At 38.1% G+C, this 21,174-nt stretch overlaps 6 protein-coding genes across 12 annotated transcripts; 4 read left to right on the forward strand and 2 right to left on the reverse strand.

Moving 5' to 3' along the window:
- The first annotated feature begins 1,428 nt into the window (after positions 1-1,428).
- Positions 1,429-7,040, forward strand: LOC117229084 (patched domain-containing protein 3). Its single transcript, XM_033485226.2, is given in 13 exon segments — positions 1,429-1,632; positions 1,635-1,753; positions 3,342-3,588; positions 3,742-3,812; positions 3,884-4,099; positions 4,301-4,878; positions 4,966-5,589; positions 5,652-5,779; positions 5,851-6,012; positions 6,079-6,349; positions 6,430-6,551; positions 6,623-6,788; positions 6,865-7,040. Coding segments are annotated over 13 exon segments (2,919 nt in total). The 5' UTR covers positions 1,429-1,443; the 3' UTR covers positions 6,891-7,040.
- On the reverse strand, positions 6,553-7,826 carry LOC117229089 (pre-rRNA-processing protein TSR2 homolog). The gene is made up of 3 exons (XM_033485240.2): positions 7,691-7,826; positions 7,540-7,621; positions 6,553-7,387 (listed from the first exon to the last, which is right to left on the reverse strand). Exons 1-3 carry the CDS (start codon positions 7,757-7,759, stop codon positions 7,056-7,058), a joined length of 483 nt encoding a protein of 160 aa, XP_033341131.1. The 5' UTR covers positions 7,760-7,826; the 3' UTR covers positions 6,553-7,055.
- Position 7,827: 1 nt separating this feature from the next.
- Positions 7,828-10,541, forward strand: Mettl3 (methyltransferase like 3). Of its 4 annotated transcripts, XM_076523670.1 has the most exons (6): positions 7,981-8,049; positions 8,342-8,368; positions 8,550-8,711; positions 8,803-9,001; positions 9,072-9,578; positions 9,653-10,541. In XM_076523670.1, exons 3-6 carry the CDS (start codon positions 8,552-8,554, stop codon positions 10,455-10,457), a joined length of 1,671 nt encoding a protein of 556 aa, XP_076379785.1. In that variant the 5' UTR covers positions 7,981-8,049; positions 8,342-8,368; positions 8,550-8,551; the 3' UTR covers positions 10,458-10,541. The 4 variants fall into 4 exon arrangements, with proteins under 4 accessions (XP_033341121.1, XP_033341118.1, XP_076379785.1 ...); XM_033485230.2 differs by lacking the exons at positions 7,981-8,049; positions 8,342-8,368 and adding an exon at positions 7,828-7,944; XM_033485227.2 differs by lacking the exon at positions 8,342-8,368 and having other exon boundaries at positions 7,913-8,049.
- A 6-nt stretch (positions 10,542-10,547) lies between these two features.
- On the reverse strand, positions 10,548-13,048 carry LOC117229086 (neuroepithelial cell-transforming gene 1 protein). Its single transcript, XM_076523674.1, has 5 exons — positions 12,915-13,048; positions 12,452-12,696; positions 12,016-12,379; positions 11,512-11,940; positions 10,548-11,437 (listed from the first exon to the last, which is right to left on the reverse strand). The coding sequence occupies exons 1-5, from the start codon at positions 12,978-12,980 to the stop codon at positions 11,024-11,026; spliced, it is 1,518 nt and encodes a 505-aa protein (XP_076379789.1). The 5' UTR covers positions 12,981-13,048; the 3' UTR covers positions 10,548-11,023.
- A 34-nt stretch (positions 13,049-13,082) lies between these two features.
- LOC117229088 (RNA exonuclease 4) lies at positions 13,083-15,332 on the forward strand. Of its 4 annotated transcripts, none has more exons than XM_033485236.2 (3): positions 13,083-13,217; positions 13,860-13,927; positions 14,009-15,332. In XM_033485236.2, the coding sequence occupies exons 2-3, from the start codon at positions 13,920-13,922 to the stop codon at positions 14,841-14,843; spliced, it is 843 nt and encodes a 280-aa protein (XP_033341127.2). In that variant the 5' UTR covers positions 13,083-13,217; positions 13,860-13,919; the 3' UTR covers positions 14,844-15,332. The 4 variants fall into 4 exon arrangements, with proteins under 4 accessions (XP_033341127.2, XP_033341126.2, XP_033341128.2 ...); XM_033485237.2 differs by lacking the exon at positions 13,083-13,217 and adding an exon at positions 13,230-13,330; XM_033485238.2 differs by lacking the exon at positions 13,083-13,217 and adding an exon at positions 13,634-13,764.
- Positions 15,333-16,424: 1,092 nt separating this feature from the next.
- On the forward strand, positions 16,425-20,494 carry LOC117229087 (senecionine N-oxygenase). Its single transcript, XM_033485232.2, has 8 exons — positions 16,425-16,520; positions 17,493-17,711; positions 18,617-18,755; positions 18,827-19,088; positions 19,164-19,267; positions 19,478-19,565; positions 19,665-19,828; positions 19,995-20,494. Exons 2-8 carry the CDS (start codon positions 17,518-17,520, stop codon positions 20,301-20,303), a joined length of 1,260 nt encoding a protein of 419 aa, XP_033341123.2. The 5' UTR covers positions 16,425-16,520; positions 17,493-17,517; the 3' UTR covers positions 20,304-20,494.
- The last annotated feature ends 680 nt before the right edge of the window (positions 20,495-21,174 follow it).

The following is a 21,174-nucleotide window of genomic DNA, read 5'->3' on the forward strand; positions in this document are numbered from 1 at the left end:
GCATCCTGCGATTGCAACCTCGGCAACCTCGGAATGGAGCGAAAACGGAACTTTTGTTTTTAGAAGAGAAGCAAAGAGGAGACGAGAGGATAAATATCTTCGATCGATCGGAGGAAAGAAGTTCGATCCGCCTCTTTCAGCCGATGCAAAATTTCCGTCGCGACGGTGTAACGTTACCATGATAAAATTATGCTAATCGTGCCGTATAGACGAAACTACTTTATTTGTAACATGAGATAAGCGCTGAAAGCAAACGCTTACACTCGCGATCGTGTCTCCGGCGATTCTTAGTCGAAACTCGTCGAATTTGTTCGGTACTATACAAAATCGCAGTTATTAACACGAAACATGTATTCGATCTACGAACAGATCTATGATAAAAACAGTATCGCTTTCTCTCGACTTTCAATTCCAAATGGAAAACCAACGGTTCTAACAAATTAAATTTTTATCTCAACAAAAGGTATCCGTTCGATATCGACAAAATTTCGTTATCTTCTCGACTAGCGCTACAGAATATAAAAAATAATAATATAAAACACAAAAGAATCGGTTGCACGGTTTTCATAGAAAAATATTCAACGTCCACGTGACATCGAAACGCGTAAAACGTACGCACCCAATATTCTGCCTTCGAAAATTCACGACAAGGAGTGCCATTTCTCCACGAAAAAAAATACATTAACTTCTTCAATGACGCAGCAAACTGCCTCAAACGATTCATTAGGATCCGTTGCACGGTTTTCACAGAAAAATATTCAACGTCCACGTGACTTCCAAACGCGTAAAACGTGCGCACCCAATATTCTGCCTTCGAAAATTCACGACAAGGAGTGCCATTTCTCCACGAAAAAAAATACATTAACTTCTTCAATGGCGCAGCAAACTGCCTCAAACGATTCATTAGGATCCGTTGCACGGTTTTCACAGAAAAATATTCAACGTCCACGTGACTTCCAAACGCGTAAAACGTGCGCACCCAATATTCTGCCTTCGAAAATTCACGACAAGGAGTGCCATTTCTCCACGAAAAAAAATACATTAACTTCTTCAATGGCGCAGCAAACTGCCTCAAACGATTCATTAGGATCCGTTGCACGGTTTTCACAGAAAAATATTCAACGACCACGTGACTTCCAAACGCGTAAAGCGAGCGCACCCAATATTCTGCCTTCGAAAATTCACGACAAGGAGTGCCATTTCTCCACGAAAAAAAATACATTAACTTCTTCAATGGCGCAGCAAACTGCCTCAAACGATTCATTAGGATCGGTTGCACGGTTTCCGTGAAAAAAATTCCTACAGTCATCTCAGATTGCCGCGTCGCGTTCATCGATTACGCGACCCAGAGTTGCTTTTCAGGGACGAAATGGACCCGAGAAGGGCTCGCGGAGGTCACGGGGCCCGCTGACCCTGCGGGAGGAGACAATAGAGGGGTGATCCATGGCATACCGCTCCTCCTCATCCTCCGATGGCATCGCCATTGCGGCCCTGCAGACGAACCTCCGGAGCGAACGTTATATAATTGTAGCAGATTACTTCCACCGTTGGTCACATGCATGCTGCCGGACTCCGGCCGTGTGCTCGCTATCGCTGTCAGTGGACATTTGGCCGCAGAACGACCTGAGCGTCGCACGCCGACTATGGAAATCGAACGAGCGAACGCACCGAGCGGCGCCTGGTCCTCGTTGTGGACCCGATTCAAGAACATACTCCTCGACTTCCATCTGAACTCGGATCGCATATTCTACCGGTGAGTGAGCCCGCAGGATCCGACTAAATCAATCGTCTAATCCTGCGCAAGGAATCCTGGATCGTCGATCGTTCGACCATCGATATCCCGTCACCGTATTTCCGGTAAGGAAGACAGAGAGACACAGCCAGAAGATCGCTCGAAGGATCAGGCTTTCGTGAAGATCGTTCGAACAAGGATCCGCAGGACCATTCGTCGAAGACTCGGCGACCTGTCCCATTCGTCCGCTCCCTGGATAGTGAAAGAAACCCCGCAGTCTCGTATCGTATCGATCCTTTTTTTCACGGTGCGATTATTGCCCGCCGCATCGACAGGAAAAAATAGATCGGATGTCAGCGAATTAAGCGCGATCGTGTTGTTTTCTGTCGTTGAATGCCTGGTGTCTCGCTTTCTGCATTGTCACCGGAACGATCGCGTTAAATAGCAGGTTCCATCGTACGAATTGGCATTGAAATATACACATCCGTCCATGGTAATCTCATACGTGGACGTTAATTGCCGAAGACAGCCGTCTGTGACGAAGCCGGGTTTACGCGATAACTGTGCACCGTTCGAACGAAAAGATTGTGTTCTCCTTCTCCTAGTGAAGTTGCACTTTATTCTTAATTTAACATTCGAACATATGTGATTCGCGACCGGTTCTTGGTCGTAGATTTGGTCCTTTCGATACTTAATTGGCGACGGAATTGTTAGAGGTATCGATGAAATTCGTTGGTTGCCTTCGCCGGCGAAGAATTGTTTCTCCATAGAGAATAGAACGCGGTCCGATTCTATGTCAACGAAAGAAAGGTAGTTGGAGCGTAGATCAGGCGACAGGTCATCGTTTAAATAGCGAAGGGTTGATTCGCGCCGATAATCGACCGAATTACGATGTCCATTGATGCATCTCCACGTGCCTCGGTGGCCAATCGACAATCAGCACCGGGTCAAATCTCGTTGAACGTAATAACATTACCATCGTTCACTTTTCGTGGGCTCGAGCCTCGCGTCACTTTAATCCACTTAAGGTGAGATCATCGTGGCCCTCTTAATTAGCCGAATCAACCGTACTTCTTTCGTTCCACGAATTATGACCGGTCTATATAAGACGGCCGACCGTTTATAGGCGCCATCCCTCCTCCCGCGGCGATTTCTTATTATTTCATTCAGGGGTCGTCGGCCTTTCTATTCGACCAATTAAATTCGACGAATTTCTGTCGATTCGAAACGACCGGCCGTTCCCGAAGAATTCCTCGTCCGTCTTCGCGGCATCGCCGCGACATTGCCATGGAAATTGGATCGGTGCCGATGATTGGGTTGATTCGTGTTTCACGCGACATTATGCTAAACAATCGTCTCCTCTTCCCGTGCACGAAGAGCTCTTTAAGCTTAGACAGCGTTGGTCGACGAAACGATGAATATTCGGTGCACGACTCACTTTAATCTCTTCGTTCTTTTTAAACGTTGAAACGAGCGAACGAACTCTCGAAAAGAGAGAGAGAGAGAGAGAGTCTTTGGTCTTAATTCTCTTCTCTCCTATCGAAAAGTCAACATTATCCAGCGTTAGATCGATTCATTAAATGTTGGAAAAATCTGTTTGATCCCTTAGCATCGGGCTGAGTATAGGAAAGAGGCCCTGGCTATGGCTGCTGGTTTCCTTTTGCGTGAACTGTATGTACGCGCCGGGGATGCTACTCTGGAAAGAGGAAGTCAACCAAGTGGAACTGTTCGTCCCCGACGATTCCATCATCCGCGAGGACGCCAACTGGGTGAGAACGCACTTCCGGGACGAGTTCCGATACGAGACCATCATCGTGACCGCCCCCAACGTCTTGGAGCCAGAAGTGCTGCGTTTGGTACATAAGGCGATCATGAATTATACTAATCTGCGAAGGTTCTTTTCCACTTTCACGCATGATAGTCGAGACTCGATCAGCCTCAACAGCTATTCGGCAAAGAATAACGCTTCTACGGGATTAATCACCGAGACTGTGTACTCTTCTTCGCAGATCGGTAAAATCGAGCGGTCCGTGAAAGGGTTGAAGGTGAACAATCACACCTGGGAGGACGTGTGCGCAGGGTGAGGTCTCGAATCGGAGCTAGAATCCACGAAACGGTTGGCCTCGGTGAACAGAACGGGTTTCTTTGCAGGTATCTGACCTGGTTCAACAAGAACGACACCACGAATCTCTTCAAAGAGCTCGGCGTCTCCGAGGACGTCATCTCCAAGTTGAACAATACGGTGTTCAGGGACGGCTGCATATACCAGTCCATCGTGCAGCTTTGGGAGACCAGCTTGTCCAAAGATTTTCGTACGCTGTCGAAAAAAGAGATTTTAAAAGATGTCACCAAGGCGTTGAAGTACAAGTAAGTCCTTGCCTTTTATAATCTCATATATTATTATTATATATATTATATATTATATTATATATTATTATTATATATTATAATCTCATTATCATCTCAATTCTAGATCCGACTTCCAAAATAACTAAGAAATTTGATCGGAGGTCCCACGAGTGGGTTTCCGGTAGCTAAAGCGTATACAGATCGGATGTTTCTTTTCAGGGTCCATAGCAATCTGTTGCTAGACATCGCTCCCCTGCTCGCGAAGGTATCTTACACTAAGAAAGGCCGAGTTCGGGGCGCGAACGCGACAATGTTGAATTGGTTGCTGAAGAAGTCGAACCCGAACGCGGACGCGTGGGAACTGGCGTTCATAGATAATGTTCTACACATGAACGAGACCATGCCACCGGGGGTAGAGATTTATGCAATCGCCTCGCGAAGTTATTTAGACACGCTGCATCAGATACTGAACAGCAACATATCAGTACTGTGCTGCGGGATATCTCTGATCGCGGTTTACGTGATGGCGATGATCGGTAAATGTAACGCGCTGGAGCAACGAATTTATTTGTCAGTAATGGGAGTCTCTGTGATTGGCCAGGCAATCATATCCTCGTATGGATTGTGCTACTACTTGGGATACTCGTACGGGCCGATACACTCCATACTACCGTTTCTATTGCTCGGTATAGGCGTCGATAACATGTTCGTGATCATGCAGAGCCTGACCAATCTGTCGGAGGCCGACCAGGCGCTCGATCTTCCGGTCCGATTCGCCAAGGCGATGCAACAGTCGGGTAAGGGGGTCTCGATTGGCCCATGGAAACATCGGTTCATCGAGATTTCTTCTAAATCAGACGATTGATTTCCAACTTCTGTTCAAGGCATGTCCGTCACAGTGACCTCCTTCACAAACGTGATCGCGTTTGCTTTCGGCGTGACGACGGTAATGCCGTGTCTGAGGTCCTTTTATGCATTCGCCACCCTGGGCATCCTCTTTTTGTACATCTACGAGATGACCTTCTTTATGAGCTGCTTGGTCTACGACGAGAAGAGGCTGGAAGCTCGAAGGGACGGTTGCTTTTGCTGTCCTAGATTGAACTGGAAGCCGAACGAGTGCAGCCAGAGGAACACTCAGCAGATCATTTTCGAAAATTATATCGGTCCGTGGGCGGTGAAGAACTCAGTGAGGACGGTCATACTGTTGATCACCGGCGGTCTTCTCTGCATCAATACCTGGGCTATCTTCCAGCTGGAGCAGAATTTCGATCCCCTTTCGTACTTAAACCAGGACTCCTATCCCATCAAATTCAACAACAAGCTGAAAGAATTCTTTCCCAAGTATGGGAATCGGGCTGGCATTTACATGACCGGTGTAGACTATTATGAGGATCGTGATTCTCTTTACAGATTGGTAGAAAGCCTGAAAGCAAATCGGTTCATTAATAATGGCACCCTCGAACCGTGGTTCATTGCCTATGAGAAGTGGCTTAATGCTACTAACCAAGGTGGGCTATAATTGATGTTAATTGGCAATTGCTCGAGGATTAATAGTCGTTAACTATTCTAGGTGACATTGAAAGTAGCGAAGAATATTATAATATTCTTAGCGAATACTTACTCATGACTATGGAAGGTCAAGCATACATCAAGGACATCAAGTTCAGTAAAGCACCGTTTGGAGAATATAATATAACGGTATTTACGAGCAAATAAGTAGTATAAAATTGATCGTCTCCCTTTTAATATAATACTGGCTCTTCTTATAGACGTCGCAAATACCTATACAACATGTACTCATTAACACAACCAGTGAACAAATAGAAGCAATGCAGTCTCTCAGAGAAACAATTCAAGCTGTGAATTTTTCTCAGAAACCTGACTATATTGCGATATTTTCGCCCGAGTATGTCTCTTGGATGGCAAACAAGGTACTCAACATTTTAGTTCAAACGGTTTCTCATTTTTTGCTATTTAATTTACAATTTTTTGTATAGGTGATAGGAGAAGAATTAATTAGAAACTTGAGCCTTGAGATAGTGACCATTGGAGTAGTGATAGTAATATTTCTTAGAGACATCAAGACATCCTTTTGGGTTCTTTGCTGCGTTTTCTTCACGCTCATTGATCTATTAGGTTCTATGTACTTCTTGAATTTGACTATCGAAATGTCGTCGAGCATTATGATTTTATTGTGCGCGGGCTTGGCAGTTGATTATGCAGCTCACATTGGTCTGGAGTTTATCCGAACAAAGGGTAGCAAAAAAGGTACATATTATGACTATATGTTTCGCTAATTGGAGAAAAGGTACATTTTAGTATTACTGTATGTTTTATCATATTTATAGAACGTGCAATCGCAACACTTTCTATAATTGGACCAGCTGTGTTCAATGGAGGTTTGAGCACATTCTTAGCATTCGTTTTGCTGGGTTCCAGTGAAGCTTATCTATTTAGTACCTTCTTTAAGGTAATATTAAAAACTTTTATTCACGAGTTATCACATTTTAATTACATACATAACGGTCTTTATTGTTACAGTTATTCACATGTGTTGTAATGTTTGGTCTATTTCACGGACTATTGTTCTTACCAATAATCTTAAGCATATTAGGCCCCGAAGAGAGAATGAACGAAGTCAAAAAGGAGAGTGTTACGCAAGAACACAATGGTTTCTGTACTGTTTCTTTAACTCGAAATAAGAAAGGTGAGAAGCACTGCTATGTACTTACAAAACACGCTTTTATAAAATATAGGAAACTCTAACGATCTCTTCTTTGCAGATTCAGAGAATAGAACTGCCAAATAAGATTTGACAGTATCTAAAGACTGCTTAGATAAGTATTTTGATTACAAAATCTTAGTATATAAATTGCATTTACAAGATCAATGCATAAATACTATAAGACAGTAGTTTGTATATTCTTTTATATAAAACAAATACAAGGATACCCCTTTACATATCCTGCAACAGTTATTTTCTATGCCTAGATTTCACTTCTGTCCACTCATCTGCCACCTGCATATCTTGGTGCACTTCCTCTTCATCTTCTGAACTATCACTTTCAATTATCGAGGAATTTTGTATCCTCCTTATGGGTGTTCTTGTAAGGAGCCACGATTGGAGTGGTGGTAATTTTTCGAGTTCTGTCACTGCCATACTTTCATTATTCTCACAACAATAATGGAAGAATCTCAAAAGCTCTTCTGCAACTTGGGTAGCACTATTGTCTTCCAGTTCAGTATTAAAGTGTTCATCCATGTAATCTTCCAATTCATTAGCAATTTCACTGCTGTTTAAATTCTCTGTAAAATTATCAGAAACTAATTAGAGAATTGCTTTAGAAAATATATAATCTGATCAAATTATACTTGGACGATTTAATCAAACATTACAAAGCATACTATCCAAAAATACCCAATAATAACCTAAAAAATGAGAATTTGTAGAAACTTACCATTCATGTACATTACTTCTGTCATGTAAGGACAAAAATCTACCGCACTTTCCTTCGAACCCATTCCATGTTCAACTGCCATCTAATGAAAGATATTAAATAAAAAATTTAACAAAATTCATTTTTATAACCTTAAAAGAAATCATCTCACCTTCAACGCAGTCCAATTACTGAAAATTCGTTGTGTAACAGAAAGAAAAAACTCCTTTGTGTTCGACATTTCTCTGTTTTTCACCGTAAATCGTTCAGTACGATTGTTAGCATCAATAACAATCAAACACTCGATTACTTTACTTCATGCACAGTAAATCTAGTACAATCCAGTAAATCTGCCCATCACTGAATCCACCATGTGTTTCTCTCACTCTTAGTTACAGTTAAAGCTAGGCTACTAGATATGATCAGGTTAGTGTCTTCATTGCATAGTCTTCAGTGGCTTGTGGCTGTGTGCTTCTAACGGAAACGTATGCATTTTTAAGCAGCTTACGTTACTTTAATTGGTGTCGCAAGGTGTGAAATTATTTTATTTTTTTCCTAAAAAATGTGCAAATATTTTTCTGCTAGCTAGTGTTCCCTATATTTTTGTATTATCATTTGACCGCTACCGTGAAAAACGGAAGTATTCATACACTATTGCCTTGAATTAACAGTATTTTTTTTAATACAACGAGAACTTAAATTATTTTAATCCCTAAGTGTATATTACGGTTGCGGCGGTCTTACTTACGTTTAAACTAATAAATTTTGAAATGTGTATCAATGTAATTGTTTGATATCTCATTGTGTGTTTATTACTTCAAAGCAAGATCAATTTTCGTTCCCTAATTTGGTAAGAATGAACATTAAATATATTATTTAAGCATAATGTGAAAATTCCACTTAAGAAAATACAGTTTCTACAAAATGCTTTGATAAAAACAAAGTATTGTATCGTGTATGAATACTTTCTTCATCAGTTATATATTTTTCATATATTTATTTCTAAGATTTGTTTATAATGTATTTTCAAGACATGTCAGACGCCTTTGAGGAAATTCAAGCCATTAAAATAAAGAGGAACAGCTTAAGAGAAAAATTACAGAAAAGGAAACGCGAGAGACATGAATTATTTACTCTTACTTCTACTACACCAGTATCATCCACCCTGACAAATGAATCATCCCTTACTGGTGGTAAATTGATTTTTTTTAATACTATTTTACGCATTTATTAATAACTCTTTATAGTTTTATACTTGCAAAAGAAAAAATTGGATTGTTGTAGATTCAATTGGACATGCACAACGAGCAGATCATAGTGAATATGAAAGAGATGTTTTGTGCATCTTGCATGAATCATTGCCTAATTTACCCATCACATCTGCAGAGCTGATAGACCAGCTTCGTAAAAATCTAAATGCAGATGTGTCTTCAACAGATATCCATAAAATTTTGGAAAAACTGGCAGCTCAAGATATTGTTAAGTTAGTAAGTTTCTGCATCAGCTTGTACTTTCATTTAGAGAACACTGAAATTAATGAAATACTTTTTCAGAATCAAGGAGGTAACAGAGAATGAGGTTTTTGGGTACACAGTGTTATCCATAACAGAATCGCAATCATCTTATCAGTCTCAATCCGACGATACAGAAAATCCAGAGAGTGCAGAAACGTCTGCATCCGAATTAAATGATTATGGGCCTGCAGAAAAGCAATTGAAACTGGATAAAAAGAATACAGAGGATATAATGTCTCTAATTTCAATGCCCACGATTAGGGAGAAGGAAAATAAAAAGGTTGGAGAGCAAATTTTAGATTTATTATCAAAGCAAACATCTAAGGAGAAATCTTTAGCTGAACGGTTTCGATCCCAAGGAGGAGCTCAGGTCATGGAATTCTGTCCTCACGGTACAAGAGTAGATTGTGTTAAGTTAAATGGTGGGCTAGGATTCGCAGAAAAGTGCAAAAAGCTTCACTTCAAAAAAATCATTCAAAGTCACACAGATGAATCTTTAGGTGACTGCAGTTTCCTCAACACTTGCTTTCACATGGATACATGCAAGTATGCATTTAAAAAATATTTAGAAAATTAGAAAGCCTTCCTTGCTTTGTTTATTCAAATTTCATATTTTTTAGGTATGTCCATTACGAAGTAGACGGACCAACAACTCAACCCAAGGAACCAAATGATACAGATAACACAAACAACGCTACAGTGAATAAAATTTTAACGTTAGATAGTAAAAATGGTAGTAACGTCGCTTGTCCAACTACCAGTGGGTCCTTAGGCAGCGAATTAACTCTTTATCCACCACAATGGATACAGTGTGATTTACGTTATCTCGACATGACTGTACTGGGTAAATTTGCTGTGATCATGGCTGATCCACCATGGGATATTCACATGGAATTACCGTATGGTACCATGTCGGACGACGAAATGAGACAGCTAGGTATACCCGCCCTTCAAGACGAGGGTCTTTTATTTTTATGGGTAACAGGAAGAGCAATGGAGCTTGGCAGAGAATGTTTGCAGTTATGGGGGTACGAAAGAGTCGACGAGATTATATGGGTGAAAACAAATCAATTGCAGAGGATAATAAGAACAGGCAGAACAGGACACTGGTTGAATCATGGTAAAGAACACTGTTTAGTTGGAATGAAAGGAAATCCAAGAATCAATAGAGGACTGGATAGCGATGTTATCGTGGCTGAAGTCCGAGCTACTAGTCATAAACCTGACGAGATTTATGGAATTATTGAACGTATGAGTCCGGGAACAAGAAAAATTGAATTATTCGGGCGACCACATAATGTTCAACCTAACTGGATAACATTGGGTAATCAGGTAGACGGTGTTCACTTGATCGACCCGCAACTCATAAAAGCTTTTAAAAAACGTTATCCAGATGGAAACTCGATGAAACCAACGAAACCATAATAAGTATTTCATAATATTGTGAAATAAAGGATCTGTTATTTGATGATAACATTACGAAATAAAGTCGTTTTCCATAAAATTCAATACGGATTTCTAGACTCTTACTTTTGTATTGTAGCATAAAATTTTCTTAAGAAAATAATTTTGTTGTTAAATACATGTGTACATAGATATATACAATACATATATAAATTGTCTTCAAAACAAAAATTATATAATCGCACACTAGATATAATTACAGTACATAAACTGATTTTTACAAGCATGTACATATACAAATTTTTATATCTGCTATTTTCACATTAGCCCTACAACCATTAATTGTTTATAATCTATATATCTTAAAATGATATTATTTTCCTTGAGATTTTTAAATAATACATGTATTATTATAAATACACATTTTTCGAAATTGTACCGAGAGCAGAATGTACCTCTGATATATACAAAATTGTTTTTGATACGATAATACTTCGAAGATTCACAACAAAATCCTATATCAATTTATAAATAGAAAACTCTAAATTGAGTATAGTACACGAGTATAAAAAGTAATTTGAATAATACTAAGTGAAACCAATACTATCACGTTTTGATCTCAAGAAGTTTCTTTTCAAAGTGAGGAAATTATTTTCACTTATTTTATTTACTGTAAATTTAGTAGACTGATTCTTTTTCACTGGAGTCAAAATTTCCTGATTTTCTTTTTCATTAGTACCAATTTTGTTTTCTACTAAATCGATTCTCAGTCTACAAACTTTGTTCAATGAATCAATCCAATGTCTTTTCCCATGCTCATCTTCAGTCGTGAATATGTGATCACCAATATTGATTTCACAATTTGTAAGCGATTTATCATTTGCACTCGCACAGATTTGTTCCTTGAGCACGACAGGAAAAGATAAATTGTACTTTTTACTTACAGATCTTGATCTCCGAGTTATTGCGAAACCCGTGTCAAAGAGAAAGCACTGAAATTTCTACAAAAATAATTATAAATTTATTATTCAATTTTTATAAAATAATAGAAAAATCTTTTTAAATTTACTCTTACCATGCCACGTGTGTCTTTAAGTTGACCCTCGGTAATAAGTTCTGTTGCATTCTCAATACACTTAGAAGAATCATATTCTAATTTCACATGAATCTTTGATTGAGCCAACTTGCATTCTGCATCACCCATGATTCTGTCTATGTCATTTAATAATTTGGATAATGTATCATATGCTTCTTTTAAAGATGTTTGATCCAAATGAGATGCTGGAGTATGTCTCAATATTTCTTTAACCAGCAATGGATATTTAACAATTCTTGATCGTGGTACATCTATGTACGTCCACAAATCAATAGAGTGAGGAGACTCTAAACGTTTTTTCAGAAAAGATTGGAAGCGTTTGTTTGTCAGCCTTTTCTCATCCAATAAATGCTTAGCCCATATTTGTGTTCTGCACCTTTCTAAATATGGTTTTGCCAACGTAGAAGTCTAAAAAAGATCATAAAGTTATTGAATCTATGCACTCAATAATTAGGTGTGGTATCATTTGTAAAACTAACTAACCCAATTTAATATTGTGGTACCGATAGCGTCTGTGTATCCATATTGATCTCTTGATTCGATCAATTCGTCTCTCAGTCTAGAATGTATGTTGATGAGGTCAGTTACCCCTCCAAATAGGGTAAGCAATTCCTCAGAATTGAAAATACCGGTAGGTAACAATGGTTCATAGTAAAAATCTTTGAGAACACGTAGGTCCCCAATAAGCACATTTTCTCCACAGTACAATTCATAAATTGCTTCTTGTCTTTTTATCTCTTTCCTACTTAAAGCACAGTTTTGTTTATCTTTCGTGCTTATTTTTGAAACATCTAGTACCCAACTCCGAAGTGTGAGAGTATTAGTATTTTCTATATTCTCTTTGTTCCTAAACAAATAAAAGTATAAAAAGAAATATGTTTAAGCATAAGTAATACTTAAAAAAGTGTTTTCTTCTTACTTTCTTCTCAATGTTTCTGTATCTGGTTCATTGTCCACAAAGGATGAATCTATAACATTTGGTTGTATCGTAAAAGATGTATGAAGAGTATTTGTTTGTTTATTGCTCAAGTTAGATGAGGAAAATATACTGCTGGCCACTTCAGTAATTCTTCTTCTCCTTTTCTTCTTTCTTAAGTCCGAATCTATGGATATATCCATCGAACTGATACTGATGGCATCGCTTTTCGGACGTTTTCTTGATCGCTAATGAGTATCACCACAATTAGTTCATTGAACAGATAATACGAACAAATCAACACAACAATTATCACACAGACTTTCTGATTTAATAAAAACTTGAAAATTAAAATGTTTAATATCGAACATCGCACAGAATTAAAGAAAAATAACATCATGGAATGTCGGCGAGAAAACGTCATAGGTTAACCAAGTTCAGACATTATTGATAATTAAGAACTTACCAGCCAAAATTTTTTACGTGGTTCCGGAAAGCTGTCTTTGATTGTATTATTACTATCATCGTCCATGACTCCTTCAGTTATAAAACATTCATAAACAAACGATTCTGATGCATACAAACATTCATATTCAAACGATATGGGATGATAGTAACCGTTGAAAGACGCAACGTAGCTTCTCAGAAAACGGATTCATCGATACTATTTTGGCAGACGTGAATTCTAGAATATTTCTGCCGATTACTATACCATGATAGCTTCTTTCATTTTCGTCGTGTGTTTAATTGCGATAGTAATATTTATAAGGTAAGGAAATGATTGTAGCACATATTCAATTGAATCTCAGAAGCGTCACTTCGTTGAACGTGTTAAAACCGTTGCGTTTAAAAACACATAACCCCTACACCAACTACAATATCGTAAGTTCTGTGTACTGTTTTCAATTGTCGATATTGTTTTTTGACATTAATATGAAAATAATTTTTGTAATTTTACATTCTACACATTGTTGTACCACTACAGCATGTAAATGTTGTTCTGAAAACAGTATGGTATTATAAATACATGTACATGTATACATACAGAATATATGTATAAACGTTACGGTTGCACGTGTACCAAACAAAATTTCATTCGAATTTGTAATGTTTTACTCGGAATTTTGCTCTAATTGTTGACAAATATTACCATAAATAGAATTCATAGGAGAATTACAAATTCGAATTATATATTAGTTGTATAACAGGTTTTTGATCTCTTTCAATACAATCGAGAATGAATGACGAAACAAATTTGAATTTCACATCAATGTTCCGAATTTGTGCTACAGAGGACTCTAAAATACATTGTGATTGTTAGTTTGTGATTGTGTCGCCATGCTTAAGTTGACATATACCTAACCAATTTCAATTACGATTTGAGTGCACATTTATCTAATTTACATTTCAGATTTAATAATAATCGGACGTTCATTTGAAAGATTTGTGTTCGTATATGTACACGTGAGAAATGAATAGGTTAGCTTTATAAAATGATTAAAAAACATTCCATAAAGTATTAACATTAATTGTTTCTTCCATGGGTATTTTCAATTTTAGGAGCGACGAGAACAAGGAGAAGGATTGTCGATCGAAAAAGTTTCTAACCAAGAGAACAATGGACGAGAAAAACAAAAAAAATTCTTTTTATATCGCGCCGCATACGGAGCGGAACGCCTCAGGTCGTAATTGGGAATTATTTAAGAATATAGCTGCCAACTCATCGTCACAAGATATATACGCTTCTGGTAAAGAACTGGTCGAGAAAAAGTCTGTTGTCTATCGTCCGAAAACTCAGAAAAAGCTTTATACGTCTCAACCGAATCTGAACACTAGATTACAATTGGTTAGAGATACTGTAAAAGATGAAATAAACAATGCCAAACTGACGAAGCACCTAGCGATGGATTGTGAAATGGTAGGCATAGGTGATGGCACAGAAAGTATGATAGGTAGAGTGTCTATTGTAAATAGTCTTGGTTGTTGCGTTTACGATAAGTATGTTAAGCCCAGAGAGCGTGTTCAGGACTATAGAACTAGAGTCAGTGGTATCCGCCCACACAATCTTCAGAATGGGGAAGATTTTCAGATTGTTCAAAAAGAAGTAGCAGAGATTTTAAGAGGTCGTATTCTTATCGGACATGCTTTGAAGTATGACCTAGATGTATTGTATCTATCTCATCCAAGAAAACATTTGAGAGATACTTCTAGATTTAAAATTTTTAAACAATTGTCTGAAGGATATACACCTAGCTTAAAGAAACTTGCCTTGGAATTATTAGGTAGAGAAATACAAACTGGAGAACATAGTTCAGTTGAGGATGCACGAGCTGCGATGCAGCTGTATTTATTATACAAAAACAAATGGGAGTCTGAGTTTTATTCCAGACGATAGTTGAAATTGAATATTCTTTTCAAAGAATAGAACATTCTTCCATTCATCTCTCAAAACTGTAAATATACGAGAAAGTTCGCTAATAAGTACTCATCCTGAAAATTGTAGTTTTATTCAGTTCAGATTGAAAGACACATATAAATATGCAGGCAAGTTCCAGTATTATGCAATGTTATAATAATTTATGAGAAAGTGACTTTGTTTTGATAGATTCAATCCCCTATAAAATATTGCAACATTGTGAGATAGAGAAAACGCTGTGTATTTATATTAAATATATAAGATGAAATCAGACTAACTCATTCTTTTTTAAGATTATATTTATATCAAGGACCAATTGTCAATAACTTACATATATGGAAAGTTATTTAAAATATATGACTATATTTCTGACACACTTGTGTAAATCCAAATGTATAAATAGAAAATGTTGTGAGAGTGTAAAGAATTTTGTTAACAATTAAAGAATATATTTCTTTTTCATACAGATCTTCGGCCGTTCTTCAATTCTTCTAATTCCTATTTTAGCTGAAGGTATAACTCATCCGGATCATTTATAAGGCACTGTATGTTGGATATTTATGACAATGTGATCTGTTGCGAGAACGTGGGCTAAGTAGGGGGCACACGAGTTTACATAGTAAAGACTCGAGTGGATCAATATGGTTTAACTATACGCGCCGGCATATATATAAAAGTTTGAGGCGAAGTTTTCTGTAAACAAGCTCGAAGTTGAGTCAACTGTGCTTTCCCGTATTTATAGCCGGTGAAATTGTTTATAGAACACAATTACCGATGCAAGTAATGGGGCGCCTCGATTATCCCATTACGAAGTTGCTCGATGGACGCACCTACTAAACTTTTTCAACTTTGCCATTTTAAGTTTCACCTTCATATTGGAACACCTACTTTTTATCATGTCAATAAAGTATTTCCTATTCTTCACGCAACAAGACTAAATACGAAACAATGGTATGCACGGTCAATTCTTTTTTTTTACAATTTACCAGAGCCGAAGAGCATTTTCTAAAGAAAACAATTGCACAGCTATTAAGAAAACTTCCAAACTTTTCACAAATAAAATAGACAATGTCCGCTGCTTTCCTTCGAGCACTTATCTTTATTATTTTCCTCAACAAATATTTACGTTTCTCCAAGATATCGGAAACAAAAAATACCGTAGAACACACACACACACACACACACACCGATAAGGTCGAAGTAATTAAGACAAAATAAATTATTTCCAGCCGTGTGATTTCATGCGGATATTACGACCATTCGATAAAAATATTCGAACGATTATATCACAATCGTCGGTCTTCTACAATTAGCTTTGGTGAAGAGTTATTAACGATACGTCTCGGCTGCAAGGTTTCCAGACAGCAATTAAAAATTCATTAACCACTCGATGGTTTACGCAGGCCTTCTAAGACGGCGGGAGGTCGTTCATTGCCATTGCTTCCTGAAACAAGTCCGTGAACACTTTCCATATGTGTATATAGTAAACACACAGAATACACGTCGGCCTTGTTATCAGTAACAGCCTCCTTTCGAACGATACACTTTAACTTTTCACAGACACTGATTATTTCACGAACAGTCATTCGGTATTTCATCTTCGATCGTGATACATCGGCTCCTGACCAATTCGTACGCGTTCCCCTCGAATTTCTCGTGAGTACATAGTACAATCCTAATTCATCGCTAGTAATAATCACTCACCACCGTTCTCATTCAATAACGCATCGACTGGGCGGTTCAGCAATCACGAGAATTACATAAAATCAGAACGGTTTGTTTAACGAAGCAAGAAGAAAAGTTAAAAACTGACTGCATTGATTAAGGAACAATTAGTTCAGCTAAAACGCATCTACAGTGGCTCGCAAAAATGTTCGTCGTAACACTTTTAGTCGTTGTCTAATAGTCCCTCTATTATTTAAGAAAAAGAATTCAAGTTATTTGGTCAAATTTTGATAACGTTATAATATAATATTTTATATAATATAATATAATATAATATAATATAATATAATATAATATATATATTTATATTATATAATATAATATTTTAATAACGATTATATAGTCAGTATGGTTGGCTTTATGGCTCCATAATTTTAACAGTTTCCAACATTTTGGCAATTTGTTTAGCTGAAATTATTTGTAAACGTGTCTAGAATTACCTGTGAAAAGTATTAATATGCTTCTTTTCGCTAACAATGAAGAAACAAGCTGTGCATATTTCGCGTTCGCCAGACTCCAGGCTTCATCTCGCGATGTTCTCTCGATAAAATCGTCGATAGCGATCGGCATTCGCCATCGGGATAGTCAAGCATCGAGGAAAGTGCATTGCAAGGAGAAAAAAAAACGAAAGAACGTTTGAGACTTTCGATCGTTGCACCTTTCCCACTCGGAATCCGAGCGCGTGTAACGCGCTGGATTAAACGTTGGAACTAGCACCGTCGAACTATTCTACTTGGTATTATTTTCATGATTTTTTCCGGAATGCGATAATATGTGATAACGCGATAAACAAACACGAGTTTTGGATCTTACGTATCTGCTTTGCGCGTTGTTGAACTGACCGGTTGAATAGACCAACGAAAGGAAGAATAATCGAGCCTCTCTCTGATCCTGAGCTAACAGGTTCCGTTGAAACCTAAGAGCGAACATGAAGATCGCCGTGATTGGTGCTGGATCTGCTGGTCTGGCGGCTCTGAGACATTGCACTTCCGGCGCGTTCAATTGTGAAGTGGTTTGTTACGAGAAAACGGAACAGGTCGGAGGCACCTGGGTTTACAGGGAGGAGACTGGCGTGGATAAATACGGTCTGCCGATACACACAAGCATGTACAACAACCTGAGGTAACGAAATTCATTTTGCACTGTCGCGATACATTTTCAATTAAATAAATTCTGATTCAGTCCAATTTTATACTCGATGACAAGATGTCGAGTCCGATCGAATTTTATAAAACTAATAAGTAGACCGCGGATTTCATGTATTTATGAGAAAAATTCATAGAGCAAATAGAAAACTGTAAACACATTACAAGAGTTTAGAGATATTATTACACTTCCTCTCATTCCAAGTAATAGCAAAATTTACAAAAAAGCATTTCAGTCATCCTCTAATAGACTCGGGCTAAAATTTTAAGCTTTATATTCGAATTAATTTCGTGGCGCTCGGAGAACATTTCCACCTTTGCTTCATCAATCTCTTCATCTACCATTAATTGAGCCGTTTATTTTGAAAGTGGCATAAGTCGCTTTGTTTTTAAGTCGATATATTTAAGGGTTTGCGTTTTGACACGTTTAAAAATATGGATGCTAACTTCCGAGAAGATTTACTTGTATTTGTTATCTCAGGATACTGATATTTTTCTCAGTATAAATAATTTTCGTATAAACATTAAAAAATCACCACTTTTCATTACGGCAAAGTGACTTATGCCACTTTCAAAATGAACGGCTCAATTATTAAACGAGGAACGACATTATCATCTGACTTACGTTTCTCACGATTAACCCAAAGAATTTTTATTTCGCATAAAGATCCGCAGTCTACTAATAATTATTGATATTAGAAACTCCGTTCGCAAAATGCTACGTGCGCGAAGTGTGACTCGAATTCGACTTTCGCACGACTACTATAGAAAATGTGAAATTAAATTTGTACGAAGCGAAGAATTCGAAGGAGTTTAATTCCAAGATGAATGAAACTGTTCTTTGTTGGTTCGTTAATTAGCTAAATCATTGTCGTTGTATAGAACTAATCTGCCGAAGGAAGTAATGGGATATCCCGATTATCCGGCGCCCGATGTTCCCGAAAGTTACTTGACACGCACGCAAATACTGGACTTCCTGAACTCTTACTGCGATCATTTCAAGCTTCGCCAGTATATTCGGGTACCGTACAAGTTTCCGCCAGCGTGGCATGTCTCAGTTTTCTTTTTTACCGACCAGTTTTTTTTCTCCAGTTTCTGCACAACGTCGAATTATTGGAACCGTCGAACGGGGACCGGAAGTGGTCGATCAAGGTGAAGGATCTACAGAACAATATTGTCACGAACGAATCCTTCGACGCCGTTATGGTATGCAACGGCCATTACTTCGAGCCCAGTGTTCCGAAGTTGAAAGGCCACGATCTCTTTCAAGGACAACAATTGCACAGTCACGACTACAGGAGTCCTAAGATATTCGCTGATAAAACTGTGCTTGTTATTGGCGCCGGTCCATCCGGTAATTCGATTATTCGGATGTGTTTTTTCCGCTTCGAATCGAACGTTAATCTCGTTTTTTGTTTTCGACCCGCAGGAATGGATTTGGCCTTGGACATATCGAAAGAAGCGACGCGAGTGATTTTGAGTCATCATTCGAAAGAACCGATAGGGACCGTGTTCCCCGAGAACGTTATCCAGGTAATTAGCATCACCTCTAATTACCTCGCAGTTTCATTAACCATCTGCGCGGTTGACATTTGAGCCGTTTACTTTGAAAGTGGCATAAGTCACTTTTTCTTTTTTTTTTAAATGAAAAGATACCGTTCAATTGTAATTAGTGTTACCATTAACTCGATTCTTTTGAAAAAGTGACTTATGCCACTTTCAAAATAAACGGCTCATTTATAGAAACCAGATGTGAAAGAGCTGACTAAGAACACCGTGCTTTTCACGGATGGCTCCAGCGAACCCCTAGACGTTGTTTTCTATTGTACAGGTAAGCTTCGCCGGTACAAGTGTTCTACGTATAAAATGATCGCTTGTACTTGACCGATAAGACGATGGTCGAGATAACGATTCTAATCTGTGAGCGTAGGATACAAATACAGTTTTCCCTTTATGAGCGAGAGCTGCGGGGTACGAGTGGATTCGAACATGGTCACTCCACTGTGGAAACATCTTGTGTCCATCGAGAATCCGACCCTTGCTCTGATCGGACTCCCATTTTATGTTTGTGCTTTCAGTATGTGCGATCTACAGGTGCGATTTAACTTTAAATTAGAAGCGACGCGTTGACTGCCTTCAAACCTCGAAAGAAGTTCCTGCTTTTCGTTTCTGTGGGATTGTTTGGCAGTCGACGTGTCAGTAAGTACACGAACAGAGAGCAACGTTTGCGCGAATGACTGACTGGACACATCGGTTGAAGGTTCGATTTGTCCTTAAATTCTGGAACGGGGAGAGAGACTTTCCTCCGAAGGCGGATATGTTGCGAGAGGAGAAGGAGGAATTGGAGAAAAAATTGAAAGAAGGTCTCGGAAAGAGGCATTTCCACTTGCTGGGATACAAGCAGGGCTATTACTACGATGATCTTGCGAAGACTGCCGGAATTACGCCCCTGCCACCTGTTCTCACGAAGCTTCACAACGAAAGCAGCATGCGATTCTTGGACAACTTGACACATTACAGGGAGAAAAGATATAAGATCATCGACGATTACAATTTCATCGAGCTTTGAATCATCTCATAGGATGATCTAGCTTGTAAAGATTACACGTTTGTTTTTGTTTTTTTTTTAGCTTTTTAGCTCTCAACTTAATCGCAAGACAGAACGAACCTCCCGTTGATCCCACTAAATTTTATACGAATATGTTTGTGTTTGTACTAACAAATTATGGAGACAATAAAATATAATATTTTTATTAAGAATTTTCAAACAGTCGTTCACCCGTTTAACCCCTTAGTGCACAGATTTTTTTGAAAAAGGCCGGCCAAAAAATATCAATTTTTTTAAATGTAAAAAAAACAATTTAGAACGTTATCTTGGCAAGAAAATCACAAAAACTTGAGTATATTGGATATTTATACAATTGGAATGATTTCTAATTTTCAGAATATTACTATTATTATTATTATTGTTGTTATTATTATTATTATTATTATATTTTATTTTACATTATATTTTAGTAAAATATATATTGAGAAATGAGCGAATCAGAATCTGAATATGAGTACGCTGTCGGAAAGCGGCTCACAAGGAAGAGATAAGTCGTAAGTGATAAGTAGAAAAAGGATATATTTTATATTTGAATAAGTAAGTGTTATAGCTTACAATCCCATGTAAATGATAAATATCAATAAAACGATTGTGCTTTTTTTGCTTTCACATTGTTATTTTCAATTCTCGATTGCATTCGAGTGTGAAAAATTATAGCAACATAAAGTACAACGCCGCTCGAATTATCTCGAGTGTGCACAGTTTGGTCAGTTTAGCGCGCTCGAGTTAACTCGAGCGTGCACGTTAAGGGGTTAATGCGTCGAAACTGTCAAATTCGAATTCAAATTTAAATATAGCGCCAGAAGTGTAGCGCGCGCGCCGCCCGTGAGGC

Source organism: Megalopta genalis, chromosome 7 (assembly GCF_051020955.1).
Source record: "Megalopta genalis isolate 19385.01 chromosome 7, iyMegGena1_principal, whole genome shotgun sequence".
In the NCBI taxonomy this organism is placed as follows: domain Eukaryota; kingdom Metazoa; phylum Arthropoda; class Insecta; order Hymenoptera; family Halictidae; genus Megalopta; species Megalopta genalis.

What these genes read in the sequence shown, in the direction of transcription:
- LOC117229086 (XM_076523674.1), bottom strand. Translation starts at nt 12,980, where the DNA reads ATGGACGATGATAGTAATAATACAATCAAAGACAGCTTTCCGGAACCA. An exon ending in ACAGAAACATTGAGAAGAAA is followed by an intron (nt 12,380 to 12,451) that starts GTAAGAAGAAAA and finishes TTATTTGTTTAG; the next exon opens with GAACAAAGAGAATATAGAAA. An exon ending in GTACCACAATATTAAATTGG is followed by an intron (nt 11,941 to 12,015) that starts GTTAGTTAGTTT and finishes GATCTTTTTTAG; the next exon opens with ACTTCTACGTTGGCAAAACC.
- LOC117229087 (XM_033485232.2), top strand. Translation starts at nt 17,518, where the DNA reads ATGAAGATCGCCGTGATTGGTGCTGGATCTGCTGGTCTGGCGGCTCTG. An exon ending in CGTTGTTTTCTATTGTACAG is followed by an intron (nt 19,566 to 19,664) that starts GTAAGCTTCGCC and finishes CTGTGAGCGTAG; the next exon opens with GATACAAATACAGTTTTCCC. An exon ending in TCAGTATGTGCGATCTACAG is followed by an intron (nt 19,829 to 19,994) that starts GTGCGATTTAAC and finishes CATCGGTTGAAG; the next exon opens with GTTCGATTTGTCCTTAAATT.
- LOC117229088 (XM_033485235.2), top strand. Translation starts at nt 13,162, where the DNA reads ATGATAGCTTCTTTCATTTTCGTCGTGTGTTTAATTGCGATAGTAATA. An exon ending in GCGATAGTAATATTTATAAG is followed by an intron (nt 13,218 to 14,008) that starts GTAAGGAAATGA and finishes TTTCAATTTTAG; the next exon opens with GAGCGACGAGAACAAGGAGA.
- LOC117229089 (XM_033485240.2), bottom strand. Translation starts at nt 7,759, where the DNA reads ATGTCGAACACAAAGGAGTTTTTTCTTTCTGTTACACAACGAATTTTC. An exon ending in GTAATTGGACTGCGTTGAAG is followed by an intron (nt 7,622 to 7,690) that starts GTGAGATGATTT and finishes ATCTTTCATTAG; the next exon opens with ATGGCAGTTGAACATGGAAT. An exon ending in AGAAGTAATGTACATGAATG is followed by an intron (nt 7,388 to 7,539) that starts GTAAGTTTCTAC and finishes ATAATTTTACAG; the next exon opens with AGAATTTAAACAGCAGTGAA.
- Mettl3 (XM_033485230.2), top strand. Translation starts at nt 8,552, where the DNA reads ATGTCAGACGCCTTTGAGGAAATTCAAGCCATTAAAATAAAGAGGAAC. An exon ending in TGAATCATCCCTTACTGGTG is followed by an intron (nt 8,712 to 8,802) that starts GTAAATTGATTT and finishes GGATTGTTGTAG; the next exon opens with ATTCAATTGGACATGCACAA. An exon ending in GCAGCTCAAGATATTGTTAA is followed by an intron (nt 9,002 to 9,071) that starts GTTAGTAAGTTT and finishes ATACTTTTTCAG; the next exon opens with AATCAAGGAGGTAACAGAGA.